At 49.3% G+C, this 26,515-nt stretch overlaps 1 protein-coding gene across 7 annotated transcripts in view; it reads right to left on the reverse strand.

Moving 5' to 3' along the window:
* Positions 1–26,515, reverse strand: part of CROCC (ciliary rootlet coiled-coil, rootletin) — a 74,268-nt gene that overhangs the window by 2,803 nt on the left and 44,950 nt on the right. For 6 of the 7 annotated variants that reach the window (XM_074218304.1, XM_074218303.1, XM_074218302.1 and 3 more), the window contains 18 exons: positions 25,931–26,161; positions 25,222–25,415; positions 21,895–22,022; positions 20,321–20,490; positions 16,639–16,818; positions 13,686–13,820; positions 12,868–13,011; positions 12,236–12,474; positions 11,785–11,944; positions 10,366–10,533; positions 9,828–10,203; positions 7,947–8,134; positions 7,541–7,661; positions 7,205–7,368; positions 4,351–4,566; positions 1,956–2,180; positions 938–1,087; positions 420–620 (listed from right to left, as the gene is read on the reverse strand). In XM_074218304.1, the coding sequence (XP_074074405.1) occupies positions 420–620; positions 938–1,087; positions 1,956–2,180; positions 4,351–4,566; positions 7,205–7,368; positions 7,541–7,661; positions 7,947–8,134; positions 9,828–10,203; positions 10,366–10,533; positions 11,785–11,944; positions 12,236–12,474; positions 12,868–13,011; positions 13,686–13,820; positions 16,639–16,818; positions 20,321–20,490; positions 21,895–22,022; positions 25,222–25,415; positions 25,931–26,161 (3,390 nt within the window). The remainder of the gene's footprint in view (positions 1–419; positions 621–937; positions 1,088–1,955; positions 2,181–4,350; positions 4,567–7,204; positions 7,369–7,540; positions 7,662–7,946; positions 8,135–9,827; positions 10,204–10,365; positions 10,534–11,784; positions 11,945–12,235; positions 12,475–12,867; positions 13,012–13,685; positions 13,821–16,638; positions 16,819–20,320; positions 20,491–21,894; positions 22,023–25,221; positions 25,416–25,930; positions 26,162–26,515) is intronic. The other variant, XM_074218299.1, reaches the window with a different exon arrangement.

Genomic DNA, 26,515 nt, shown 5'->3' on the forward strand with positions numbered 1-26,515 from the left:
AGCCCCCCCCCCCCAAGAAGAGCCCTATGCCCAAGCCTCCCTGGGCTTCAGGCCCTTGATCACCCCCTGTCTGTTGGGCAATATGCCCAAAACTTTGCCCCTAAGTTTTCCATATGAACCATTTCTGACTCCTACAAATTCAAGTGCCTTCCCCCAAAATTACCTAATATTGAACTGCTGCAGTTATTTGTATGTCTTTGGGCTGAGGATACAATCTCATTGCAAGCACGGATTTTTTCCTTCTCTATGTGCAGCCCTTTGCCTAGAGCAGGGTCTGATACAGGAGCCTCTACAGCAATACTTTTGGCTATTGGTTTAATTGCTGATTGCTTTCAGATGACAGGGACAGGGACCTTACTACCATCCAAGGCAGAAGAGGCCGGGCATCTTTTGTCTGATGGGAGGAGGAAAGGGATCACCTTGTCCAGGGTCCTCTTGAGGGCAGCCCGGTCCTTCTCAAGCCTCAGGGCTGAGCGCTCAGCCTCCCGCTTCTCCCCTTCCAGCTGGGTGAGGGACTTCTGCAGGCCGGCCAGACCCTCCTGAAGCTGCTGCTTCTCCTCCTTCACCTTCTGCAGGCCCTGCAGAGCAGTGGTCTCACTCTCCTGCCGCTGGTCAAGCAGCTAGGAGGCAGATGAAGGGAAAGAAAAACAGGGAGATTCGGGGCCTCAGCCCCCTCTGGGGAGGACCAGGGTAGGGCGAGGCTATGAGAGAGAAGGGGGCTCTGATTGGGGGGGTGAGTGTATGGAAAAGCCCCACAAACAGAGGCTGAGAAAGGGATGAAAGCCCCAGGGAAGGGCAAGCAGGAAAACTCAGGGGCCAGGGCTAATTTAGTGTGTGGTGATGGAGAACAGGATGGGGCGGGGATAAGCAGGCTGCCAGGAAGGCAAAGCCTTCACTGGAAGAGCCTCCTGCTATCCAGACCCGTCCTTGGTCTTACCTCCTGCATCTGCTGCACCTGAGCCTCAAGGTCAGTCTTTTGGAGCTCCAGTTCTGCTCGTTCACTGCGCAGGGTCTGCACCTGCTCCCCCAGGGAGCTGCTCTGCTTCTTGGCCTCTGCTGTGGCTTGGCGAGCAACGTCTAAACGTTCCTAAGAGAGAATGAGGGACCAATGGGGCCCAGGCCGCAGAAAGGCGAAGGAGCTGGTACCAGGGATCCCCAGACAGCTTCATTCAATATTCAAGATAGAGTGGACCTCCTCCCTGTTCCTCTCTCACCCCCAAACCAGGTCCTGGCCCTCTCGATGCCTCCCCAAGTATTCCTCATTGCATCACCACTTACTTAAGCTATCACTCCAACTCAAGCTGGAACCCTCAGCCTGTTCCCAGTGGTCTAGAACCCCTTCCCATCTTAGCCCCTTTGGTCATCTCTCCCATAAAGCCCCCTAGCCTGACCTAGAATTTCATGGTCTATTCTCACTGACCACCTCATTTACTTAGAACCCCCCAATTTGTTCCCATTGTCTGTCTCTAACTTAGAACCACATAGTCTGTTCCCACTCTTGGTCTCCCTTTCTTAGAACCTTATGATCTTTTCTCATTGGTTGCCTCTTTCAACCAGGACTTTGAAGTTCTTTTGTCAGTCACTGGCAGGCTTTCTTACCTTGAATTCCCCAATCTGTTCCCTATGACTATTTCTCTAACCTAGAATCTTGTGACATATTGACACTGGCTGGTCCCCTGACCTAGAACCTGCAATGTGTTCTAAACCATTCAATGGATTCTTGATCTAGAATACCCCAGCCTGGTCCCAATTCTCTAACCTAGAATCTTGTGACATATTGACACTGGCTGGTCCCCTGACCTAGAAACTACAATGTGAACTATGTCATTCAATGGATTCCTGATCTGGAATACCCCAGCCTGTTCCCCCTGGCTAGCACTCTCATCTAAAGCCTCATGGTATATTCCCACTGGCTGGCTCATTAATCTGGAACACCCTAGCAGGTTTCAGCTCACCTGGAGGACTCTGCGGTCATGCTCACTGGCTGTCAGGGACTTCTGGAGATTCAGGTTTTTATCCTGGGCCGACGTCACTGTGCGACTGCTCTCTGCCAGGGATGCTGTCAGGCCCTGCACCTTCTCCTTCAGGGCCACCTCACTCTCCTCTGCTTTTGCCAGAGCTATATTCAACCTATCCACAGTCAACTGTAAGGACCCGGCCTTCAGCTCACTGTCTGCCAACTGCAAGGAGGAAGACCACAGCACCAATCTAGTTATACAAATAACACTAGGCTTGGGTCCAAGAGACCTGTGTTCAAGACCTTCCTCAGACTCTGTGTGATCTTGGTCAAGTACTCTTATGAGGCAGAGTCTCAGATTCTTTTCTGTAAAAAAGTGGTTTAAAAATCTAGCAGCCCCTCCCTCAGAGGCAGGCCCAGTGGACCAAGCTGGCCTTGAGTTTGAAACCTAGCTCTACCACAAACTACCTGTGCAAACCTGGCCAAATCATATAACCTCTCTGGGCCTCAGTTTCCTCGTCTGTAAAATAAGGAAACTGCGCTCAAGAAGTGGTATCACATTTATGCTCCTATTTGAGAAACAGGTAAAAATTGGAAAATGTATAACAAAATAAAAATATAACATAGATAATGTTCATTTGTGGTTTTCTAAGTCAACATGAAGCCCATAGGCATCCCTTTCAATACGAGTTTTTTACATCACTAGGCTAGAAGACTTCTAAAGGCCCTTTTAGTTCTAGGATCCAAGTCATTCAAACTCTCTAGGCCTCAGTTTCCTATCTGTAAAGTCAATGGGTCGGAACAGATAGACTCTGGAGTAATTTTAGGACCACATCTTAAGAGATGAGTTGCTGTTTTGCACCACTGGTTGGAGCTTTTACACTGAAAGTTCTATGTACCAAGAAAAACTATAGGTATGGCCAAAGAGAAACAACATCATAGGTTGTATGAAAAGTACTCTGCAAGCCTTAAAGTACAAGAGAGAAAAAAAAGGAAATAAGTGTTATTCCTACCTTTAAATCTTTGTTTATTCACTTTTTTTAAATGGGTAAGATTCTCAGATAACATACACTTTACTAATATTTCAAGGTCCAGCTCCCCCAGAAAGGGTTCCTGAATTTCTGCTTTCGGAAGACCCCTCTAACCCTTAAGGTCATTTCCGTACAACATAGCCCTTAACTCTGTGTGTATGTGTATTACTGAGAGAGAGAGACTCAGAAAGACAGACAGACAGAGACACAGAGACAGAGACAAGAAACAGAGAGAGACAGAGGGGGTGAGGGGGGAAAGAGAGAGAGAAAGCATATGCTTGCATCTCCCTGTTTCCCCAATCAGACTGCCATCATCTTTGAGGGCAGGAATTGTACTCTGTATACTTACTATACCTTTCTTCATTTTCCTTACAGAGAAAAAACACAGTAGGCAAAACAAATACTGGGTGGCAGATGCTGTGGCAGGGCCTGGAGAAGGGGGCAGGATGAGGATTAGAGGAATGAATATGGAATGGAGGAGCCTGTACTTCATGGAACTTACAGCAATTACCCTTGGAGATTTTAGAATGAGAAGAGCCCTTTTAGAATATCAGTTCCAACTTCCTTATTTTACAGAGAAGAAAATTGTGGCCCTTGGACAAACAAGTCTGTCCAAAGTTCCAAAGGAAATTTGGGATTCTAACTCAGTTGGTTCCTGATTCCAAAGTCAATACTGGGGAAAGGGAGGGAGAGGAATGGGTAGTTAAGAGGGAAAGGAAGGGGCAGATCTAGAATCCTGAGAAGCTGGATTCATTCTGGAAATCCCAGAGGAGCAAATTCCTAGAAAAGACAGGGTTCCCATACTATCTACAGTCTGAATCTGTCCAGTTCTGAACCTCTTCTAGGGATCTCAGATCTATATCAGTTATCTGTCAGTCCTAAATGGGCCCAAATAGGAAAGGGTAGGGGAGGTGAGAGGTATGAGAGTAGGGAGAGACGATAGCTCTAATATTCTCTGTTCTAAAGGCCATTTAGCCTTGTTTTGTCTCAGTTTTTTGTTTGCCTCAGTTTTCTCAACTGTAAAATGAAAATAAGCGTACTTACCTGTTAGCCGATGTGAAGATCAAATGAAATCATATTGGTAAATTGTTTAACACAATGCCGAGCACATAGTAGTATTATAGAAATATTTATTCCTCTCTTTCCCTCTCCCTCTCCCACTAAAGTTATAACATCCTGTGTTCTAAGACCCCTCCCGGCTCTGACATCCTATGTTCTAAGAGTCCTCCCAGTTCTGACAACCTATGTTCTAAGGGTCCTCTGACATTCTCTAAGGAGAAAAGGTACTAGATGAGAAGGAATGAGACTTGGATAGGCAGGCAGAGAGTAGATGAGGAGAGGAAAGAACTAGGAAAGCCTCACCTGTCTCTCTAAGTTCTCAACCCGCTCTCGGAGAGCCTGGGCTTGGGCCTCCCGGTCGCCCATCCCCAGCCGGCTCCGCTGTAGTTCACCTTCCAGTGAGTGCCGAAGCAGTTCCAATTTGGTGGCCCGGCTCTCAGAGGCATCCAGGATCTCCTTTAGCCTTCTCTTGTCACTCTCCAGCTTGGCCTCATTAGCCTTCATCTTAGTGATCTTCTCCTGTAATGGTGTGAGCATCAGACTCTGGTCACCTCCCCCCATCCCTCCTCCAGTCTGCTCAGGCATCCCCCTTCTTCTATGATCAGTCAGCAGCTAAACATGCAGCGGGTAGAATGCTGGGACTGGAGTCAAGAACTGAATTCAGATCCAGACTCTGACACCTGCAGACCCTGTGTGAGTGACTCCATCTGTTTGCCTTGGTTTCACTGTGTGTAAAATGGTGATTGTCTTGAGGATGAAATGAAATAATCTTGTAAATCGCTTGGCCAATTTCTGGTACACAGCATGTACCTGACGAATTTCTGATCCTTTCATCATACCAGGTTCCTCTCCTGACCAGGGCTGGATTCTCTTCTGGAAATCACTCTTCAGAATCTCAGAGCGTATCGTGAATGTCCTTCCCCCACCTCCCTCCCTCTCCCAACCCAATCTGCCTGTCTCTCCTATTGAACTCTGAGTCATCTCACTTGTCCCCATCCTCACCCCCCCCCGTTATTAGATGTGCATACTGATAAACCCAGAAAAAGAGAACAGCTTGTCAAGAGACACATGGACACTAGGGGACAAGCACACCATCATCTCATGTTACACAGACAGAACCCCTCTCTGTGGGCCTCAATTTTTCCATTTATAAAAGGAAGCAAATGATTTCAGATATCCCTTCCAGTTCTGACATTCCCTCTTCTAAGGACCTTCCCAGCTCTGGCATCCTGTGTTCTAAGCCAGCTCTGATATTCCAAGTTCTAAGGACCCTCTCAGCTCTGACATTCTATGGTCTAAGGTCCTTCTAGCTCTGACATTCCATGTTCTAAGGACCCTCCCAGTTTTGACATCCTGTGATTCTGCAATGAACGTGGCAGCCTTAGAAATCATAGCAAAAAGTGAGCCCGGGGGTGGAGGCTGTCAGAGGATGGGGTGGGGAGACCAGCTGCCTCCTTTGGCTTCAAGCAGCCAGGCCAAGGCAAGAAAGTTGGAGCTGGGGGTAGGGTGGGGGGATAGCGGAGGTGCCGGGGGAGGAGAGTGTTGAGTAACTGCAGCTCTCCTGGGGAGCTGGGCAGGCTCCTCTCAGACATCCTCCCCCTGCCCCCCTTCCACCCCAAATCTCTGGAGTCCCTCTCCCTGCTGAGTCTGGGTCTGGGCCCAGAGGCCACCCCCTGCCCTGGCCAGTTCCCAGCTTTGTTCCTGGCCCTCCCCCCACCCCCAGCTCCCACACCTGGGAGCAGAGCCAGGGCCAGAGAGGCAGACACAACAGTCAGCCCAGGCTTTCAGCTCTGCCCGGTCAGGCCAGGCCCAGGGCCAGGAGAGGGTGCGGGGAAAGCACCAAAGGAAGAAGCTGGGGGGAAAGACAAGGGCAGAGAAAAAGGGGGTCAGGAGAAGATGGGGCATGAATGTCCTTCCCACCGCATCTCTCCCTCTCCCAACCTAACCTGCCTGTTCTTTCTCTCCTATTGAACTCTGAGCCATCTCACACATCCCCCTCCTCACCAGGACCCCCCCAATTTGATCATATGTGCATGCTGATGGACCCATAAAAAAAATAAGAGCTCGGAAAGAAACTCAGAAAAGACACAGACACACAGACACTAAGGGACAAGCACACCATCATCTCATGTTACACAGACAGATCCCCAGATGACATGAGATCATGTCTGTGGAATCCCTCGTCAGACCACGAGGAGCTCAATAAATACCCTGAGCTTCAGATTTGGGAGGGACTGAGAGGTCCTGAATCCAAGCAAGATTTGAACAAGAATCCTCTTCCAAGAAGGGGCCACAGGGCTTTGGCTTCAAGACTCCAGTGAGGGGGCCTCCCTGTGCCCTCCCCAGCCCCTTCCCCATCCTGAACTCAGTGGGGACAGTTCTCCTGACATCCAACCTATGTCCACAAGGTCCATCAACTAACAGTTAACAAAACTCCTTCCACACCACAACCAATCAAATATTTGAAAAGCCTGTCTCAAAGCGTGTGTGTGTGTGTGCGCACACACACACACACACACACACACACACACACACACAAAATGGAGCTAACCATAAATGCAAATTTTATCTCATCTAATATTTGTAACTGTGTGGGGGGAGATGCTGTTATTAATCCCACTTTACAGTTAAGGAAACTGAGCCCGACAGAGTTGAAGGGACTTGTCCAGAATTCAACAGCTAAGAATTATCTGAAAGTGGATTTGAACTCATGTCTGGATTCCAGACACAGTGCTCTGCCCACTGCTGAGGTTTGTCCTTTGTTCTCAAAGAAGATCACAACATCAGGGAGGTGATATCATGACAAGCACATGAATTGGATTTGAGTGAGGAACTGTGCTAAATCACCAGTCTCACTTTCTTCTCTAGAGCCACCTGGGTCCAGTGACCAGACATGAGTCAGGACAACTGGAGAGGGCCCTGGATGTAAGGCACTCAGGGTTAAATGACTTGCCCAAGGTCACACTGAGGCCAAATTTGAACTCAGGTCTTCCTGACCTCAGGCTCTACCCACTGTACCTTAAGAACAAGGCTCCCATTACTTTTTGTATTCATGTCCCTAGCCCCCATTACCTGAAGTAATGATTATAATAAAGGATTGCTGATTGATTGACACATGGGCAAATGAATACCCCAGTCCAGAAACACCGGTCCCCACCTGGCTGGCCCGTCGCTCATTCTCCGCGGCCTGCAGGCTCCTCTCCAGGGTGGCCACCTGGTCAAGAGCGGCCCGGCGCTCACGTTCACTCCGCCGGACGCTCTCCTCCCGAAGCACCAGGGCTGCCTGGGCCCCACTCAGTCGCCCATCTGCCCCACGTCGCCCTACAGGGTGAGACCCCAGCCCAGCTCAGGCCCCCATCTCCTGGACTTTCTTCTCAGATTCCTGGAATCCCTGCAGCCCCCCCCCCCCAACACTGCCAGCCCCTCCGGTACAGAAGTGAACATAAAGAGGGGGTCTCTCCTGGGTCCTGAGACCCCTGGGGTCTTCACAGACCTTCCTCACACTCCACCACCAGCTTCTGCAGCTGCTCCACATGGGTGTTGGCTGTGTCTCGCGCCCTTTCTGAGTCGGCTAGCTGTCGATTCAGGGTGCTCACTCGAACCCGTAACTCATCCTACATCAGGGTAGAGGGGAGGCTCAGCCTCTTGAGATCCAGAAAGGCTACCTGCTGGCCAGAGACTTCCCAGACTGGGCATGGGGATCTAAAGGGGGTGGGGGTACCCAAACTGGTTAACAGGAGTAGGAGGAGCCTACCCAGGGTTTGAGGTGTCACTATTAAGCATGGTGGCTCTTGTCTTGGCATCAGTGGGGGCCAGTAGGAGCCTGGGTTTGGCCTCCTGAGGATTCTACATCTCCCCTGCTGATCACTGTACCCACCCAGCCACCCTGGGGCTTGTACCCGTTCTCGCTGGGCATCCTGAAGCTCCTTCAGGAACTGCCTCAGTGCAGCCCGCACTGTCTCAGCCTCAAGGTCCATGGCAGGAGGTGGGGGGGAAGACATGGGCTCCGGAGAGGTGGCACAGGAGTGACGGGTACGTTCAGGGGAGCTGGAGCAACTGGACCCCTCTGGGGGTGACTCCCCATTCCCTGGGGGAGACAAGAAGGAAAGACCCAGGGTCCCAAACTGAGCTGATCATCCCCATGCCTTTTAATCTCCGTGGCCTTCTGGTGTACCACTAGTCACCCAGGCCACCCAACCTTGGCTGGATGCAGTATAGAAAGCAGAGGGTCAAACCTCACCTTGGAAGGTCACTCTAGAGACAGTAAGATGGTAAGTGGAGAGAGACCAGGAGGACCTGAGTTCAAATTCAGCCTCAAACACTTCCTAGCTGTGTGACCCTGGGCAAGTCTGTCTCCATTCTCTCTCCTTCCTTTACATCCCAGAATCATTTCTCAGTCAGACCATGACATACAATCTCTTTTCAGAAATCCTGCCCAACCCAATATGATGCCAGCCTGCCTGCCTCCATTCATCTCACACTGCTTCCCTCCACACACTCTGGACCTCCCCTGACCAGCCCCATTCAAGCCTCACCCACTCCTCATCTTCCTGCCTTTCTCCAAGCCTTGTTCTGAAACTCCTACAAAGTCCCCTCCTCCAGGAAGCTTCCCTGACCCCATCTCAGCAGAAAGAGGCAAAAGAAGACCCCAGAGGTGGATGGCCTTGGACTCAGCAAGACCTGTGGTTGGATCCCACTCTGATACCTGCTAGTGACCATGGACAAGTTCCTCCATTTGTGAAAGGGATTGTGATCATGACACCCGGGGCCTCCGTCTCATGGGCAGTGGCGAGGCTCAGGGGTTGTGATCACAACACTGGCGGCCTCTGCCTCACAGGCTTCGATGAGGCTCTAGTAACACTCTTTCCTCTTAGGCCTCCCAGAGCTCGCTCTCTCTCTCTCTCTCTCTCTCTCTCTCTCCAGAAACAGGAAGATCTGGGTTCAAATCCTGCCTCAGATACTAAGCCTTGGGAGCCGAGATCAGACAAACTTCTCAGTTAAGAGACGGTGGTCTCAGCCTAGGTTTGTGATCTAGAAAATGGGTCTAACAATAGACCCTCCCTCCAGGGGCATTGTGGGAAGCAAAGGGGATGCCATGTAGACTTGAAGGTATTACATAAATGCGAGCTGTTCTCTAGTCAACTTGTCTTATCTTGTATTAATCCGGATATTAGTATTCCCAGGTTATACTGTATCATTAGAATGTGGTTAATATATTCTATAACAATATAACATAGTTAAAAACCTGCATGCTAACGATCATGTGTTATGTGTTATTTTGAAGTCATAATCTGTGCATGTGTCGCCTCCCTCTTAGAGCTGCGCTGCGCTACAGGGTGGCTCCCCACAGGACTGGCCCGGCCAGAAGGAAGGAGGGAGAAGCGGGGGCGAGGGCGGCCCCTTGTGGGGTACGGCTGCATTGCAAGAGAGGCCCTGGCCCAGGCTCCCCAAGAACCAGAAGAGCCCTGGGCCGCAGGTGCCCGCCTCGGCCCATGACAACTGGTCTCCTGTCCGTGCAGGCAGGAAGTCACACGGGGAGGCAGCTTGTGGGGTGGGTGGGGTTCTGGACTCGGGGTAGAACCCTCATTATGACTTGTGTGACCCTGGTCGACTCACTCCCTGGACCTCGATGACCTCATCTATAAATGAGAGCAGTGACATCATGAAGAAGTGAAACAGCTAAGCTGTGGTCCCCTGGCTCCGACGTCTCTGTGCTCCATCATCCCTTTGCCTGGCCTGGCTCGGGCTAACCCAACATGCCCCGGGGCCCAGTTTGTCACCTCTTGCTGGGGAAGGGATCCTCTTGGGGGAGCTGGCGTAGGCCCGGAAGGCGGGGCTGGGCACCCTGCCCACACCCAGGGTGCGCCTCAGGGCCGAGCGCAGGCTGCTCAGTTGGAACTCAGCCTCCCGTCGCTGCCCGTCCACTCGCGCCAGCTCCATCTCCAGGCCCTGGATCCTGCCCTCTGCCGCACTCAGACGGAGCCCCAGCTCTCCGGCTTCGGCCTGCGTCCGCTCCAGCTTCAGCTCCAGATTGCGAGCGTTGTCCAGAAGCTTCTTCTCTGAGCCCCGAGATTCCTCCAGGGAACCCAGGAGGCCTCGCTCCCGGGCCTGGAACCCCTGTTCCACATCCAGGAGTCTCCTCTGAACAGCCAGGAGCTGGGGAGGGGACGGAGGGTGAGGGGAAGAGCTGGGAGAACCCCAGAAGACAGGCTCCGGCCCCTAGGGTGGTGGTATGAGAGCCCCACAAAGGGTGATCCCCATGGCTGCCCCAGGGGAGGCTCTCCCACCCTGCCCATTCTGCTGGGGAGGGGCACCCACCTCTTGCTTGGTCCCATCCAGGGCAACCTCTCCCTTCAGAACCTTCTGCTTGAGGCTGAAGGCCTCCCTCCGGGCCTCCTTCTCTAGCTGCTGGCTCAAGGCCACCCGGCCCTGCAGCTCCACCAGCTCCTGGGTCTTCTTGGCATTATCACCGTCCAACATCTTCATCTGGGACAACAGAGGGGCACTCAGCGGGATGGGGGGGCCCTGCTCCATGCAGTGCCAGCTGCCCCCAGTGCAGGGGGGCTCCCTGGTTAATCTGGCTCTGACCCAGGTCAGCTGGCCGTGGGGCCGGGGTCACAAAGCACTGGACAGTGTCTATCTGAGGCTTCACAGCAATGAGGGCAATTCAGATCTTATTCTGAGGGTGAAAAATATAGGATGCTGGGCCTGGAATCAGAAGACCTGCATTCAAATCCACCCTTAGACACTTACTGGCTGGGAAAATCACTTAAAAAAAGTTCTCGTTTGCCTCAGTTTCCCCCACCTGTAAAATGAGCCTATTACAGCACCTACTACTTCCCAGGGTTGTAGGGAGGATGACAACTGTCGAGCTTTGAGCACACGGTAGGTGCTACTTAAATGTTAACGATCAGTCTATTATTATCAATACTATTATATATTTTTTAGGCTTTTGCAAGGCAATGGGCTTAAGTGGCTTGCCCAAGGCCACACAACTAGGTAATTATTAAGTGTCTGAGGCCAGATTTGAACTCAGGTACTCCTGACTCCAGGGCTGGTGCTCTATCCACTGTGCCACCTAGCCACCCCTATCAATACTTAAGCTCCCTTAGAATCAGCTTCCCCATCTGTAAGATGGGCATAATAATGGCACCTACCCTTCCAGGGTTGCTATGAAGGTCAAATCGGATAATCTTTCCAAAGTGTTTAGCCAACTCTAGCATGTTCTACAAACACTGGGGAGATGGGAAGGAGCTTGGGGAGCCAAGGCTGGTGCCAGTCCCCAGCTTTGGGTGGCACAGCCTGGACACCTGCCCAGCTCTTCAGCCTCTGCTTCTGACACCAGACAGCCTTACACACTGTTTTCCACAGTTAACCAACCTGCTTACTAACTGGGAGACCCTCGAGCCCTTGGGCCACTCTATGCCTCGGTGTCACACCTACAGAGGGGAAGGGGAACAGCACTGGTCTCCCAGCGTTGCTAGGAACCTTAAACGGGAGAGCAGATGTGAACAGACAAACTTTGAGAAGCCACAGAAACACTAGGCACTAGTGGGAGCTGTTGGAGAGAGGGCAGGGGTCCTGACCCCCTCAAACAGGGACTCCCACTGGATCAAAGAGAATGCACCCACATTTACCAATGAGGAAACTGAGGCTCAGTGAGGGGAGGGAACCCTGGCCACAGTGACTCCCCAAGCTGGCAGTGGGGCCCAGGCCACAGCAGCCAGGGCGGTGTACCTGGCGTCTAAGCTCTTGCAGCTCCCGCCGGGCCTCCAGTCTAGACCGCTCCACCTCCTGAAGCCCCGTCCGCAGCTCCCCGGCCTCCCTGCCCGAAGCAGCCCGGGCCTCCTCTAGCAGTGCCAGCTTCTGTTCTTTGTCCTCATTGGCAAGCTTCAAGCTGGTGGGGATGGAGTGGAGGGGTGGAAAGTGAGGGGCCCCCAACTGCTGGCACAGACACCAGGCATCCCCGGCAGCCCCCCATAAAGCTAAGTCACAAATAACACCCAGCACTTTCCTGGGACCTTGGGGGGAATGAAGGCTGAGGAAAGGGGGGTCAGTCAGCAGGACTGGGGTGCAGGGCAAGGGCATGGGGGTTCAGTGAAAGGAGCATGAGGGTTCAGGGAGAGGTCTAGGGACCTGCAGGAGGGCTCAGGAGCAGCCCATACTCATCCATCAGGCCTCAACAAACCTGATGCGCTCACTCTCCGCCTTCTTGACTGCGGCTCGCAACTCCTCATTGGAGCGCCTCAGTGCCTCACGCTCTTTGGTGCTGTCACTCAGGTTGCGGCGTAGCTCCAGGGTCTCTTGGCGCTGGGCCTCCCGTCCTTCTTGCCCCTCTCGGACCTTCCGCTGGGCCTCTAGCAGCTCCTTCCGGAGCCCATCCCGGGAATCCTCCAGCAGCCGGAGCTGGGTCCTCAACTCTTCAGCCTAGAGGGGTCGGGAGCAGGAGAGGGAGAAGTTGGGGGGGGGCTCTCCAGGATCCCCAAAGGGGGTAGGTTCTTAGGGGGTTCTTTCCCCACTGGTTTGTGAAGGAGGCAGTGAGGGAGATGGGGGCTCAGCAAAGAGGATGGGGGCTCAATGAAGAGGATGGGGGACTCGGCGAGGAGGATGGGGGCTCGGCGAGGGTGCTAAGGCAATGGCAAGCTCAGAGAGGACTGGAGGACTATGGACAGGAATGACGGGGTGAGAAGGAGGAACTGATAATTTCACGTCTAGGCCCCACCCCCCAGGACACACTCACTGCACACACAGACCTGTCCCAAGCACCCTCCACCGCACCAGATCTCTCCTCCACTCCCCTCTACCTCAAGGGTCTCTCACCTCTCTGAGGCAGGACTCCCGCTGTCTGCCCAGATCCCGCGCCTGCTCCTGCAGTGTTTTCACCTCCCGCTCATGGTTGTTGATGGCCTCCTCAAACTTGGCGCGGAGGTCTCGCAGCTCCGACGTCAGGGCGTTCACAGTGCTCTGGGGGGTGGGGTGTGAGTGTGAGGCTGGCCCCCACCTCCACCCACACCAAGACTGGACAAGGGCACTCATGACCCTCCCACCTTCTCTGGGAGGCCTGCTGCGGCTCACTTCTCCCCACCCTGGTCCCAGGCTAAGGATGGGGAGTGCGTGTGTGTGTGTGTGTGTGTGTATGTATTGTGGTGTGTGCTTATGGTGTGTGTATTTATGTATGTGGTGTATGTTTTTATGTGGTGTGTATAGTGTGTGTGTGTGTGTGTGTGTGTGTGTGTGTGTGTGTGTGTGTGTGTCTCCCTTAACAAATGGCACATGCAGGGGACAGCTAGGTGGCGCAGTGGATAGAGCACTGGCCTTGGAGTCAGGAGTACCTGAGTTCAAATCCAGCCTCAGACACTTAATAATTACCTAGCCGTGTGGCCTTGGGCAAGCCACTTAACCCCCTTGCCTTGCAAAAAAAAAACAAATGGCACATGCCCTGGCGGCATCCCAACTTGGACTAAAAGTCCCCTAAGGGCAGGATACAGCTTTCCCACCCCTGGGAGACCTCTGTGAGCCTTGCCTGAGAAGACTGGCTCTTCCCCAGGGCCCCTCTTGGAGCCCAGAGACTGAGGATGAATGAGGCCCTAGGAGTTGGGATGCCAAGCCCCTGAGCTGACCTGGCTCCACCCACCTACCCGGTCCTGTTCCTGCCGGGTCAAGGCATCACGCTTCTGCCTCTCCAAGTCCATGGACATGGTGGCCAGGCTCTGCTGGGTGCCCAGAAGCTTCTCGGACAGAGCCGTCTTCTCTGATTCCTTCAGAGACAGGGCCTGCAAGGATGGGGAGAGAAGGTTCGGGGACCTGGGTCTGTTGGGAGTGACCCCCAGAACAGCCACAGACGCAGGGGGATTCTGGATCCTCATTCCCCTGGAGGGTGCTGCTGCCCCAGGAACAGGCAGACTCATAGGAGGGACAGGGAGAGGGAAAGACAGAGATACACAGAGGATTACTATTTGGGAACAGAAGCACCACCCTAAGCGTGGTTAGAGTCAGAGAGATCTGAGTTCATATCCTAGCTCTGATATTGACTGGGTGTGGTAGCCTCAGTTTACTCAGCTGTAAAATAAAGGGGTTGGACCAGTTGGGCTGTAAGTAATTTTAAAATGAAGATCCAACAAACTCCCCTTATTTTGTATATGAGAAAACTGAGGTTTGGTTAAATGACTTGTCCAGGGTCACCTAGGAAGTGAGTCTATGATGTTGAACCTGGGTGCCCTAGTTCGCAAACTGGGCCTCTTCTTGACTGTCCTCAGGGTCCACTCCACTGACTGCCCTGCCCCTGGGACCAGAACCAACCTGGATGAGGCTTAGTCTGCTAAGCAGATCTAGCCAGGTTAAGCCAATCAGAACTGGTGAGAGGTTTGCAGAGTCCTTGATCTGGTGCCACAAAGGACCTAATCTAGTCCATTTCTTTTTACAGAAGAGAAAATTCTTAGTGATTGTCTATTAAAAGTCCTCCTCTTTGGGGAGTCTAGGTGATGCAATGGACAGAGCACTGGCCCTGGAGTCAGGAGGACCTGGGTTCAAATCCGACCTCAGACACTTAATAATTACCTAGCTGTGTGGCCTTGAGCAAGCCACGTAACTCCACTGCTTTGCAAAAATTTTTTAAAAATTTAAAATAAAAAAGTCCTCCCTATGCCTCACAGTGACGTGGATGGACCAAGGCTAGGTCAATATAAAGCAAGTCCAGATTCTGGATATGGATGGAGCTGGACTGAGGATCCAGAACTAGCCCAAAATCTCACAGTCAAATGCTTTACCCATCAGGAGAAGATCCTTTCCAGCCCAGCAAATCATTGGGAGAGTAGACCATGACCTAAAGGGTCATCCACTGGCAAAATCACACATTTCTGAGGAGGATCCTGGTCATGAAGCCCAGTGGTCACCCTGTCTAGGAGCTGAAGAACTCTGAAACAAAGAGCCTGTCATGGGAGAGCTTCTTCCAAGACAGCCTTGGACATGCATAGGCCAAATGGAAATTCCCTCAGAGCATGCTCCTGGGGTGATCGGCTCCTTGAGGGCAGGTAGTCTTTGACTTTACTTATCTCTATGGGTATTGTTTCCTTCCAACAGAACTCCTTCAGTCAATCAACACTTATTAGGCACCTACAGTGGGCCAAGTATGTGCTAAGTGATGGGGAGGCAAAAAAAAGGTTAAAAGACAGTCCCTGCCCTCAAGGAGCTCCCAGTCTAATGAAGAAAACATACAAACAAGTTGCAGACACAGTAGATGCAATGGACCCTTAGAGAGTAATGACAAATGACAAATGACACTTAATCACATTTTTAAATTTGCAAAGTTCTTTACAAATATTCTCTCATTTTATCTTCACAACAATTCTGAGAGGTAGGGGCTAGAATTATCCCCATTTTAAAGATAAAGAAACTGAGGCAGAAAGTTTAGCCCTTGTAAAGGGCTAACATGTCTGTAAAGGTCTCAGCATGGTGCCTGAGACATAGTATATGCTGGCTGTTTCATTATTATTATCATTATTATTATTATTATTATTATTATTGGTAGGCCACTTTTCTCAACCTCAGTTTCCTCATCTCCCAAATGGGGAAAACAATCACACCTATCTCCCAGGGCTACTGGCAAGATTGAGAGAGATGATGCCCATGAAGGGCTTGGCCAACCTTATAAAACTATACGAGCATCTTTGGTGATCATAATATCATCATGACTCTGCCCTTAATCATTTTCTCTTCCCCACAGGAACGCCCCCTGGTTCAATGACTGTCATGTGGCATCTTGACTCTTTCACTTCCTGGTGGCCCTTCTCTGCTTATCCTTCCCAATACAGGTGCCCATGACTGACCAAAACAATCCAGACGTGGTCTCAGCAGGGTAGAGCAACAAACAGTGTGAGACTCACTTCCTTGGTCCTGAACAATATGGACTTAGAGCCAACAACAAGCTAAGATCACACCAGCTGCTCCAGTTCATATCAGGAGGAGTTAGGGCCTGCTGGGACCTAGGATCTTTTTTCACAAAGGCCTGATACCTTGTGTCCTAAGGGTCCTCCCAGCACTGACGTCCTGTGTTCTAAGGACCCTTCCAGCTCTGATATCCTGGTTCTATGATCTCTCCCAGTTTTAATATTTCTAAGATGGATAGTTTAGTTGTGCAGTGGATAGAATGCCAGCTTGGAGTCAAGAAGACCTGAGTTCAAATTTGACTTCGGACACTAACTGTGGGACCCTGGGCAAGTCATCCTTTTGTCTCAGTTTCCTCATCTTAAAATGAGCTGGAAAAGTAAATGGCCAACCATTTCAGTATCTTTGCCAAGAAAACACCAAATGGGGTGGAACATGACTGAAATGACTGGACAATAGCCAAGATGCCATTATCCCCATTTGACAAATGAGGAAATTGAGGCACTAAAGTCATACTTTGGGTAAGCCAAGCTGGAGCTGCTGCTATGCCAACTAATCCCAAGATACCACTGGTCTGAGCCTCTTGGGACAGTGTTTGTGGGGCACCAGTAACTTTCCAGACACTTGTACTGGGGTGACAGCCTCCCTAGTCCCAGGGGAAGGTCTGCTGATAAAAGCAACAGAAAGGCAGGTCCCTCCTACCCCTACCTGCTGCTTCTCATTCTCAGCCAGCAAGAGGCTCTCATCACGGTCCTGCTGCAGGGCAGTGATCTCCTCGCTTAGCTCCTCCTTTTCGGCCTCCAGCCGGGCCAGCAGCTCTTCTCTCTCCTGGCTCAGACGGTGCAGCAGCTCTGTCCTCTCTGCTTCCAATTCTCGTCGTGCCACCTCCTGTAGATACAGGGGAGCAAGGGGGAGCTTGAGCAGCATGCATAGGGATAGTGGCCCCAACCACAGCCTAAACCACTGATCTGGCTTAACTCTGCTGCCAAGAAATTCATCTGTAAATGAAGGGGTTGGACTCAACCGGATCGTTAAAGTCCCTCCCCAACCAGCTCTGACATTCTGGGTTCTAAGGCCCTCCCAGTCCTGACATTTCTCCCCACTCTGACATCTTTTGTCACATCTCAGTTCCCAGATCTCTTCCAATTAATTCTATGACTTTTTCTGCATGATGGACTGAGAAGAGCCCCAGGAGACAGATACTGTCCTTCCACAGAGTCCTGGGGGAAGCCTAACCACCAGGTCTCATGCTTTTACCAAAAGGGCAGTGCTGGGGGTAAGAGTAAAAAAGGCAATGGATCAAGTAGCACAGGACAGCAGAAGGTCTCCAGCCTGGCTTGGATCTAGTCCCTGAGATACCCAAGTTGACCTTTCCATCATGCCCAGAAACCTTTCTAGAAGATCCTTCTGACTCTTGAACTTATAGTGCCAAAGTACCCTCTGCCCTGGGGCCTCCCCCTCTGACTGGAAGGTGGAGGGCTCATCCCAGAACCCCCATTTAAGGAAAAGTCTAAGAGCACCTATCTCTTCCTATCACACCAGACTCAACACCTCTCTCATCCTGCCCACTTCCTCCTGTCGTCCACTCCCTTTTATGTGTTGTCTTTCCCCATGGGCATGTAAGTTTCTTGAGAGTAAATATTGTTTTTCTTTTTGCTTGTGTTTGTGTTCTCAGTGTTTATCATAGGACATTAATAAATGAAGCTTGACAATCCATATTCATATGAAAAATTGCTCTAAATCACTATGCTTTAGGGAAATGAAAATTAAAGTTTCTCTGAGGTACCACCTTACACCTCTCAGACTGGCCAATATGACCAGAAAGGATCATTGTTGGAAGGGTTGTGGGAAATCTGGGACACTATTATATTGTTGGTGGAGCTGTGAACTCTTCCAGCCTTTCTGGAAAGCAATTTGGAACTATGCCCAAAGGACAACAAAAATGTGCATACCTTTTAATCCAACAATACCACTACTGGGTCTATACCCTGAAGAGATCATGAAAAAGAGTAAAATCACCACTTGTACAAAAATATTTATAGCAGCCCTGTTTGTGGTGGCAAAGAACTGGAAATTAAGTAAATGTCCTTCAACTGGGGAATGGCTTTAGCAAACTGGAATATGTATGTCATGGAACACTTTTGTTCTGTTAGAAACCAGGAGGGAATACCCACAGAAAGAAAACCCATCATTCCCACTTTCAAGAAGTATGCATTCCAATTGAAGAAACAATGTGAAAATATCAAGGTAGATACAAGATAGCTAAGGATAGATGGAAGTTATTTGAAAAGGGCAAATAGTATCTAGGTCATAAAACCAATAGCTATTTAGAGTTTTGAGAGCTACCAAATAATTTATAACCATTATCTCATTTGAGCCTCATGAGAATTCTGGGAATCAATGGTACCAGGATCATAGATATATGACTGGGAGGGTATTTTGAGATTATCTATTCCCACTCTTTAATTTTGGAAATATGGAAACTGAAGCCCAGAGGTGATGATACTAGTAAATGGAAGAGCTAGGACTGGAAACTCCAATTCATTGCCTCTTCCATTAGGAGTAAATTCAGTTTATTGAAGCACCTCATGACTAAGTGACTAGCTCGAGGGCACAGAAGATGGGATTCTAACTCAGACCTGAGTGTCTGACCCATAATGGGCATCTAATATTAAGTGTCTGATGATTAATAAATAGATTGTTGGTCTCACAAAAAAAAAAAAGAAACCAGGAGGGATGGGAATTCAGGGAAGCCTGAAGGGATTTGCACGAACTGATGCTGAGTGAGATGAGCAAAACCAGAAGAACACTGTACACCCTAACAGCAACATGGGGGCGATGATCAACCTTGATGGACTCACTCATTCCATCAGTGCAACAACCAGGGACAATTTGGGGCTGTCTGCAATGGAGAATACCACCTTTATCTGTATCCAGAGAAAGAACCGTGGAGTTTGAACAAAGACCAAGGACTATTACCTTTAATTTAGAAAAAAAAACTGGGGCAGCTAGGTGGCACAGTGGATAGAGCACTGGCCTTGGAGTACCTGAGTTCAAATCCAGCCTCAGATCCTTAATAATTACCTAGCTGTGTGGCCTTGGGCAAGACACTTAACCCCATTGCCTTACAAAAAAACTAAAAAACTAGTTATAAAGAAAAAAACTGATATCTTATTGTCTGATCTTGCTATCTCTTATACTTTATGTTTCTTTCTTAAGGATACGATTTCTCTCTCATCACATTCAATTTGGATCAATGTATACCATGGAAACAATGTAAAGTCTGGCAATCTCAGGGTGGGGAGAGGGAAGTAAAATTAGGGGGAAAATTGTAAAAGTCAAAATAAATAAAATCTCTTATAAATAAATAAATAAATGAATGAATAAACAAACAACAATAAATAAATAAATAAATAAACAAAGCTTGAGGAAGCGGCTAACCCTACAGATTGCCTAGATCTGAGATCTAGGTATTTGGAATCAGGGAACCTGGGTCACAAAGAAACTCCCTAGTATCTACCTGTGATATCTTGAGTTAATTTTGCTCTCTGGACCTTAGTTTCTTTATCTAAAAATGAAGGTGTTCAAATCTACCTATCTATTTATTTATCTATCTATCCATCTTTTTGCCTATTCCTCCCTCTCTCCATCCATCCATTTATCCATATACTCATCCATCTATTCACATCCATCCATTTCATTTATCCATCTACTCATCCATCTAACCATCTATTCATCCATCTATTCATCCAACTATTCATCCATCTATTTATCTACTCATCTATACATCCATCCATCCATCCATCCATCCATCCATCCATCCATCCATCCATCCATCCATCCATCCATATACGCATCCATCCATCCATTCATTTATCTATCCATCTATTCATCCAACCATTCATACATACATACATCTATTTATCCATCTGTCTACTCGTTCATTTATTCATCTATTATCCATTCATTTATCTACTCATCCTTCCATCTACCTGCTTATCCATCCATTCATCCATCTATTTTCCATCTATCCATATACTCAACCCTTCATCCAACCAACCATCTATTCATCCATCCATTTTTTTTCCTAGAAGAAATGGGAGGTAAAGCATTTAGGAGGAAGATCAATGTCAGTACTGATGGAGCTGCCAAATTGTGGAGTCAAAGACCCTGACTCTAAGTCCCAAATCTGCTCCCCTCTGGGTCTCCATTTCTTCATCTGTGACATGAATAGGTAAGACCAGATGGCGTTGAAGGCTCTTTGACAATTCTAAAGCCTGTTGTTCCTAGGTGGCTACCCTCTTTCTTTCCACCTTGTCTGTTCCACTTGGTTGGCCTAAGCTCCCATATTGATGTTTAGCCCAGCAGCTCTCCTCCCATCCCCTCAGACCTTCTCCTGACGCAGTCGCTCTACATCTTCATCATGGGCTGCCTGTTCTCCTCGAAGGGTGGCCTGGGCCTCCTGCTCCACCTGGACCAGCTGCTGGGCTAGCAACTCCTTGTCCCGAACAAGTTTCTGTACCTCGGTCTCCATCTGCCGTCTAAGACTCACTAGCTGCCCTGTGGGGCAGAATAATGAAAAGGACATTGATACATCTGTTACTCTGAGGACCACCCCCCCAGCTCTGACATCCTGTGTTCTAAGGACCCTCCAAGCTCTGACATCATGTGTTCTAAGGGCCCTCCTGGCTCTGACATTCTGTGTTCTAAAGACCCTCTCAACTTTGACATCCTATGTTGTAAGGACCCTCCCAGTTCTGACATCCTGGGTTCTAAGGACCCTCCCAGTTCTGCCATCCTGTTCTAAGGGCCCTCCCAGCTCTGACATGTGACTTTATGATCACACTAAGAGCAGGGGGACAATTCTCAAAGGACAGTCTCCTGAGAGCCCTGGAGGAGACATCTCCCAGACAATACTGAAAGAAATGACCCCGTCCTGTTAAAGAATGAGAACACGCAGCTGTTGAACCCAGCACTCTGGGTTCTGATCCCAGCTCCCTTGACATGCCTCTCTATTTTAGCAGCTAACCCCACAACCTCTTCTCTCTTCCTCCTAACTCTGCAGCTTTTGAAACTACCCTCTCCCCAACCCTGGCCTCCTCATTTTCTCCTCCTGAGTTTTCCCAATCTGTCTCCATCCCAGTTTTCTCTGTGATCAGGGACAAGTCACTAGATGTCTCTGGGCCTCGGTTTCCACAGCTGTAAAAAAAGTAGGTAATAACCAGAGTCTCTAGAGAGCTTTAAGATTTGCAGAGGTTTTTTTTTAATGTATTTTATCTCATTTGATCCTCTGAACAACCCTGGGAGGCAGATGCTATTATTGTTCATATTGTGCACATGAGGAAACTGAGGCAAACAGAGGCTAGGTGACTTGCCCAGGGTCACACACAGCTGGTAAGACCCTGAGGTAGTACTTGAACTCAGATCTCCCAGGCTCTGGTGTACTGTGGCTCCCCCGAGCAGCCTAGATGACTCTGAAGGTCCCTTTTATCTCTAAAGCCTTGTTCTTACTTCCCTCTTACTGATCTGACCTCTACTCCATCTCCTCATCTCATCTCCCCTGAGTGTGATGGGTGAAGCCCACCCTGGTGCTGACTGCCCCACTGCAGATGCTGTTTTCTATATATTCAGAGTGGGGTTCACATGCATGCGGCTTCTTTCATAGAAGGGAAGCTTCTTGAGGGTAGGGACTTTTGTATCTGTCTCTATTTCCCCTGGTTGTAGTACAGTATCTGTATCTTGGCAGGCAGTTAATAGAATTGATTGAATGAATACAAATAGAGGCCACAGAGGCTGGCCCAGTCATGGCTGAGGAAGCTCTGCCCTGGTCTGGCCCCTCCAGGGGCCAGCATACAACATCCTTGGAGGCGCACTGTGGGGCTGGACCTTTCCAAGTCCTCCTAACAGTGCCAGGTCCCAGGTGGCCCCCTCCCACCCTCGGTCCCCCAAAGCACAGGGACACACCGGTCAGGGTCTCCTTGGCCAGTAGTAGGCCCTGCACATCAGCCTCCAGCTGCTCCCTGCGCGCCTCCATCTGGCTGAGCTGTCGGTGGGCATCAAACAGGCTGGTCTCTAGGGTGTCCTTCTCTGAGCTGGGGAGAGACACAGGTCCAGTGAGGGAGGTACTCTGGCCTTGGGAGATGTAGGTTCAAGGACCTCCCATGGCAGCCACCTCTTCAAGGACTCTGGAGTTTCAGAGAGCACCTTACAACACAGAACATCTGAGTGTACCTTAGAAAACAGAAAGTCAGAGCTGGGGGGGGGTGCTTAGAATGTCAGCACTAGAGGGTACTACCTGTGTGGCTTTGGGCAAGTCACTTAATTTCTAGATGCCTCAGTTTCCTCATCTGTTAAATGAAGATAGGAATTGAACCCCCTTCCCAGGGTGGCTTTGAGAATAAAATGGGATATTTGACCCTTTCCAAACCTTACACCTCCCTCTCCATATTCTTCTTCTTCTTCTTCTTCATCACCATCATCATCATCTTAGATGGTCAGACCTAGAAGGGAGCTTAGAAATAATTGGGCCCAGGAATAACCTTTTGAGTCAGAAGCCCAGCATCTGATGCGGCTGTCTTTAAAGTATAAAATAAAATTCAGGTTTCCAAAGGAAGTGAAAAGTTAGTAAAAATAAAGATGTGGTTTTCTTTTCCCCACCCAAGTTTACAGACTCCTGGACATTTATCAAAAGACCTCCGGTTAAGAAACTCCAAGCTAATAAAATCATGTTGAATTTAGCAATACCACTTCTAGGTTTACATCCAAAAAAGAGAAAAAATATAAAAAGGAAAATGACTTATATGTATAAAAATATTTATAGCAGCTCTTTTCTGGCAGCAAAAAATTGGGAATTGAGGGGACGTCCACCAACTGAAGCTGAGCTGAACAAGTTGTGGTATGGGACAGAGTTCTGTTCTGCTACAAGAAATGATGAGCAGATGGGTCTCCAAAAACTCTGGGAAGACTTACATGAGTTGAGACAAAGTGAAGTGTACTGTGAACAATGTTGCAGCAATATTACAAAATGATCAGCTGTGAATGACTTACCTATTCTCAATAATTCAATGATCTAAGTCAACTCTGAAGATTCTATTTATTTATTTACTTACTTTTGGTTTTTGCAAGGCAATGGGATTAAGTGATTTGCCCAGGGTCACACAGCTAAGTAATTATTAAGTGTCTGAGGCTGGATTTGAACTCAGGTCCTCCTGACTCCAGAGCTGATGCTCTATCCATTGAATCACCTAGCTGCCCTATTCTGAAGATTTATGATGAAAAATGCTGTCTTCCCCCAGAGAAAGAATTAGGTGTTTGAATACAGACTAAAGCATACTCTTTTTACTTTATTTTTCTTGAGGTTTTTTTTTGGGGGGGGTCTGTTTTCTTTGACAACATGACTAATATAGAAATATATTTTGCATCACTGCTCGTGTATAACATATCAGATGACGTGCTTTCTCAATAAGGAAGGTGGGGAAGAAGGGAAAGAATGTGGAAGTCAAAGTTTAAAAATAAAAATTGTAAATTGTCTTTACATGTAATTGAGGAAAAATAAAATACTAAATTTTAAAACAATAAACAAAAGACCCCTCGAGCTAGTTCCAACTCTTCATTTTACAAAGGAAGAAACTGAGTCTAGGAAAAGGAATTAATTAGGGTGTGGCCAGGTGAAGGCAGACACAGTCACCTCTGCTCAGGGGGCTCAGTCAGTATCTGGGGACACCTGCTTCATCATGACAGATACTATTTTATGAAAAGCTTTGCCTACCTATAACTCTGTTCCACAGTCAGCAGCAGCTCCCAGGGCATGTGTTGGTAAACACAGCTCCTGGGTTACTGTACCTACTGCACCTTTGGAGGGAGTGTCCCCATCTTGGAGTCAGAGCTGGGGTTCTCTAAGAGCTAAGCCTTGAAACAGATCCTTGTCCCCTCTAAATCTCAGTTTCTTCCCTTGTAAGAGGGGATGCCAATACTCCTATTAAGAACATAGTGACGGGCGGCTAGGTGGCACAGTGGATAGAGAACTGACCCTGGATTCAGGAGGACCTAAGTTCAAATCTGATATCAGAAACTTAAAAATTACCCAGCTGTGTGGCCTTGGGCAAGTCTCTTAACCCCATTGCCTAGCAAATATCTATCTAAAAAAAAAAAAAGAACATAGTGAGAGACCACTAATCTTCAACACTACAGAAACAAGAACTGTTACTAATATTGTTTTTTTTCTAAGTCGATGGGGTAAAGTGACTTGCCCAAGGCCACACAGCTAGGTAATTATTAAATGTCTGAGGCTGGATTTGAACTCAGCCCTGACTCCAGGGCTGGTGCTCTATTCACTGTGCCATCTAGCTGCTCCTGTTGTTACTAATATTATTAACCACTCTTACTCCCTCTTCCCAGGATGAGGATCTCAAGAATCCTCAAGGGCTCCCTCATGCCTCAGATAGGCAAACTCTTCAGCCTACATTTAAAGTCCTCCATGAAATGTTCCTGCCTTACTTTCACAGGCTTATTAATATCCTCCCTTTCACATACTCCACTTCTTGTGCCTACCAAGTGTCTGGCAAGGGAAATACAAAAACCATAATGAAACCCTTCCTCTCAATAACCTTACATTCCACTATGAACACGTGACATAAAAAATGAATTCAAAATTAATATGAGATAGTTTAGGGAGGGAGAGCACTGTCAGGAGGAACAGGAAAGACTTTGAGTAGAGGATGATTTTTGAGATGAATCTTTTTTTTTTTTAAGGTTTTTGCAAGGCAATGGGGGTTAAGTGGCTTGCCCAAGGCCACACAGCTAGGTAATGATTAAGTGTCTGAGGCTGGATTTGAACCCAGGTACTCCTGACTCCAGGGCCAGTGCTCTATCCACTGTGCCACCTAGCCACCCCTGAGATGAATCTTAAAGGCAGTAAGGATTTAATGGAGGGAGGATGGCCAGAACAAAGGCTCAGAGGTGATAGATCTCAGTACAACAGGGCTTCCTGCTATTTCTTAAACTTGGCTCTCCATCTCCCATCGCTAGGCCTCTGTATAAGCTGTATCCCCCCCATTCCTGGAAGGCACTCCCTTCCATAGCCCCCTCTTAAAATCCTCTGAATCATTCCAGGCTCAGCTTATGCATCTCCTCCTTCAGGAAGCCCTTCCTAATCTCTTTAGCTGCCCTGTCCTCTTCCCCAGGTTGTCCTTCCTGTGTCTGTGCCTACCCACCCCTCCATCCACCCCTCACCCTCTTTTTCAAGGGGCTAGGTTGCTGTTGAAAGGAGCCCTCCCCACAACATCTCCTTACCGGAGGCCAGCGACCTCCTCAGCCAGGGAGCGATTCTCTCGTTCAGAGGCGGTCAGCTGCACTAGCAGGCTGGCCCGCTCTTTGGTCAGTGATTCCATCTCCCGGAAAGCCCGGTCCAGCGCCTCTGCGTGCCGCTCTGCATCTCGGTGAGTTCTCTGAAGTTCCTCCTGCTGCGCTCCAAACTGTCTTGACATCTGTGCCGAAGCAGTGGGGTGGGTTAGTCCCCGAGGGGTCATTCTGAACTATCCCGAGACTCCCACCTGGGCTATGGGGAGGGGCTCTTTCTTGATTCTCTTCCTCTCCCTAACAGGTCCTCACCTGAATGGCCTCTGCCCACCCAGGTCCCTCCTCAATTTCAAAACCCAGGATTTAAAAACAATTCTTCCAGGATGTCTTCCCTGATGGGTGGTGGCTAACTCTAATCAATGTTTCCAGGCTGGAGAAGCATTAAGATGAATTCTTTTTTTTTTTAATTTTTATTTATTTAAGGGGTTAAGTGACTTGCCCAAGGTCACACAGCTAGGCAATTAAAGATTCATTCTGGAAAAAAAAAGAAAAAATATTTTAAAGAAAAAAATAATACTTCCTGCCCCAAGTCGGCTCCATTGAGGGCAACCCTGTCCTATTCTGAGTCCCCTTGTCAAAGCCAAGGCCCCTCCTGGTGCCCAGGGAGCTCTGCCATCACAGAATTAAGGGCACTTCTCCCTACCTGTGCCAGCTGATCTTGGAGCTGGCCCCGCTCCTTCTGAAAGGCAGGCAGCTGCTGCTCCAGGGCCTCCCGGGCCAGCTCCGCAGCCTGGAGGGAACGTTCCAGACTCTGTCTGTCTGTCTCTTGCACCAGCTTCTCCTGCTCCAACTGGGCCACCAGCTCCTGAGCAGCTGCTTTCTCCTGCTCGGCATCCCGCTTCTGCCCAAGGAGGGTTCCCCGTTCCTCTTCAAGCTAGGAAAAGTCAAAGGGGACGATGGCTCCCAGCCATGCCCGGGGGAGCCCTGGGTCTATCAGCCCTGGACTGGGATCCCATTCCCCTTGGACCAGAGACTGACCTCCCAGGAAGTCCCTTCCATCAGGAGGCTGGGGGTGGGGGGGGAGGTATTAGCCAAGGACTCCTCTGGGGACGTAGATGTGGGGAAGAGGAGACAAGTAGAACAGAAAGGGGGAAGAACAGAACAATGGGGAATGGAGGTAGAAAATGGAGAATGAGAAAGGAAAAGGGAATGAGGATGACAGAGAAGGAAGAGAGGAGTGAAGGTGATGGAACTGTAGCCTCCGTGGCCAGCTGGTCACATCCCTTCA

The sequence above is a fragment of the Macrotis lagotis genome, chromosome 1 (assembly GCF_037893015.1).
Source record: "Macrotis lagotis isolate mMagLag1 chromosome 1, bilby.v1.9.chrom.fasta, whole genome shotgun sequence".
NCBI classification, from domain to species: domain Eukaryota; kingdom Metazoa; phylum Chordata; class Mammalia; order Peramelemorphia; family Peramelidae; genus Macrotis; species Macrotis lagotis.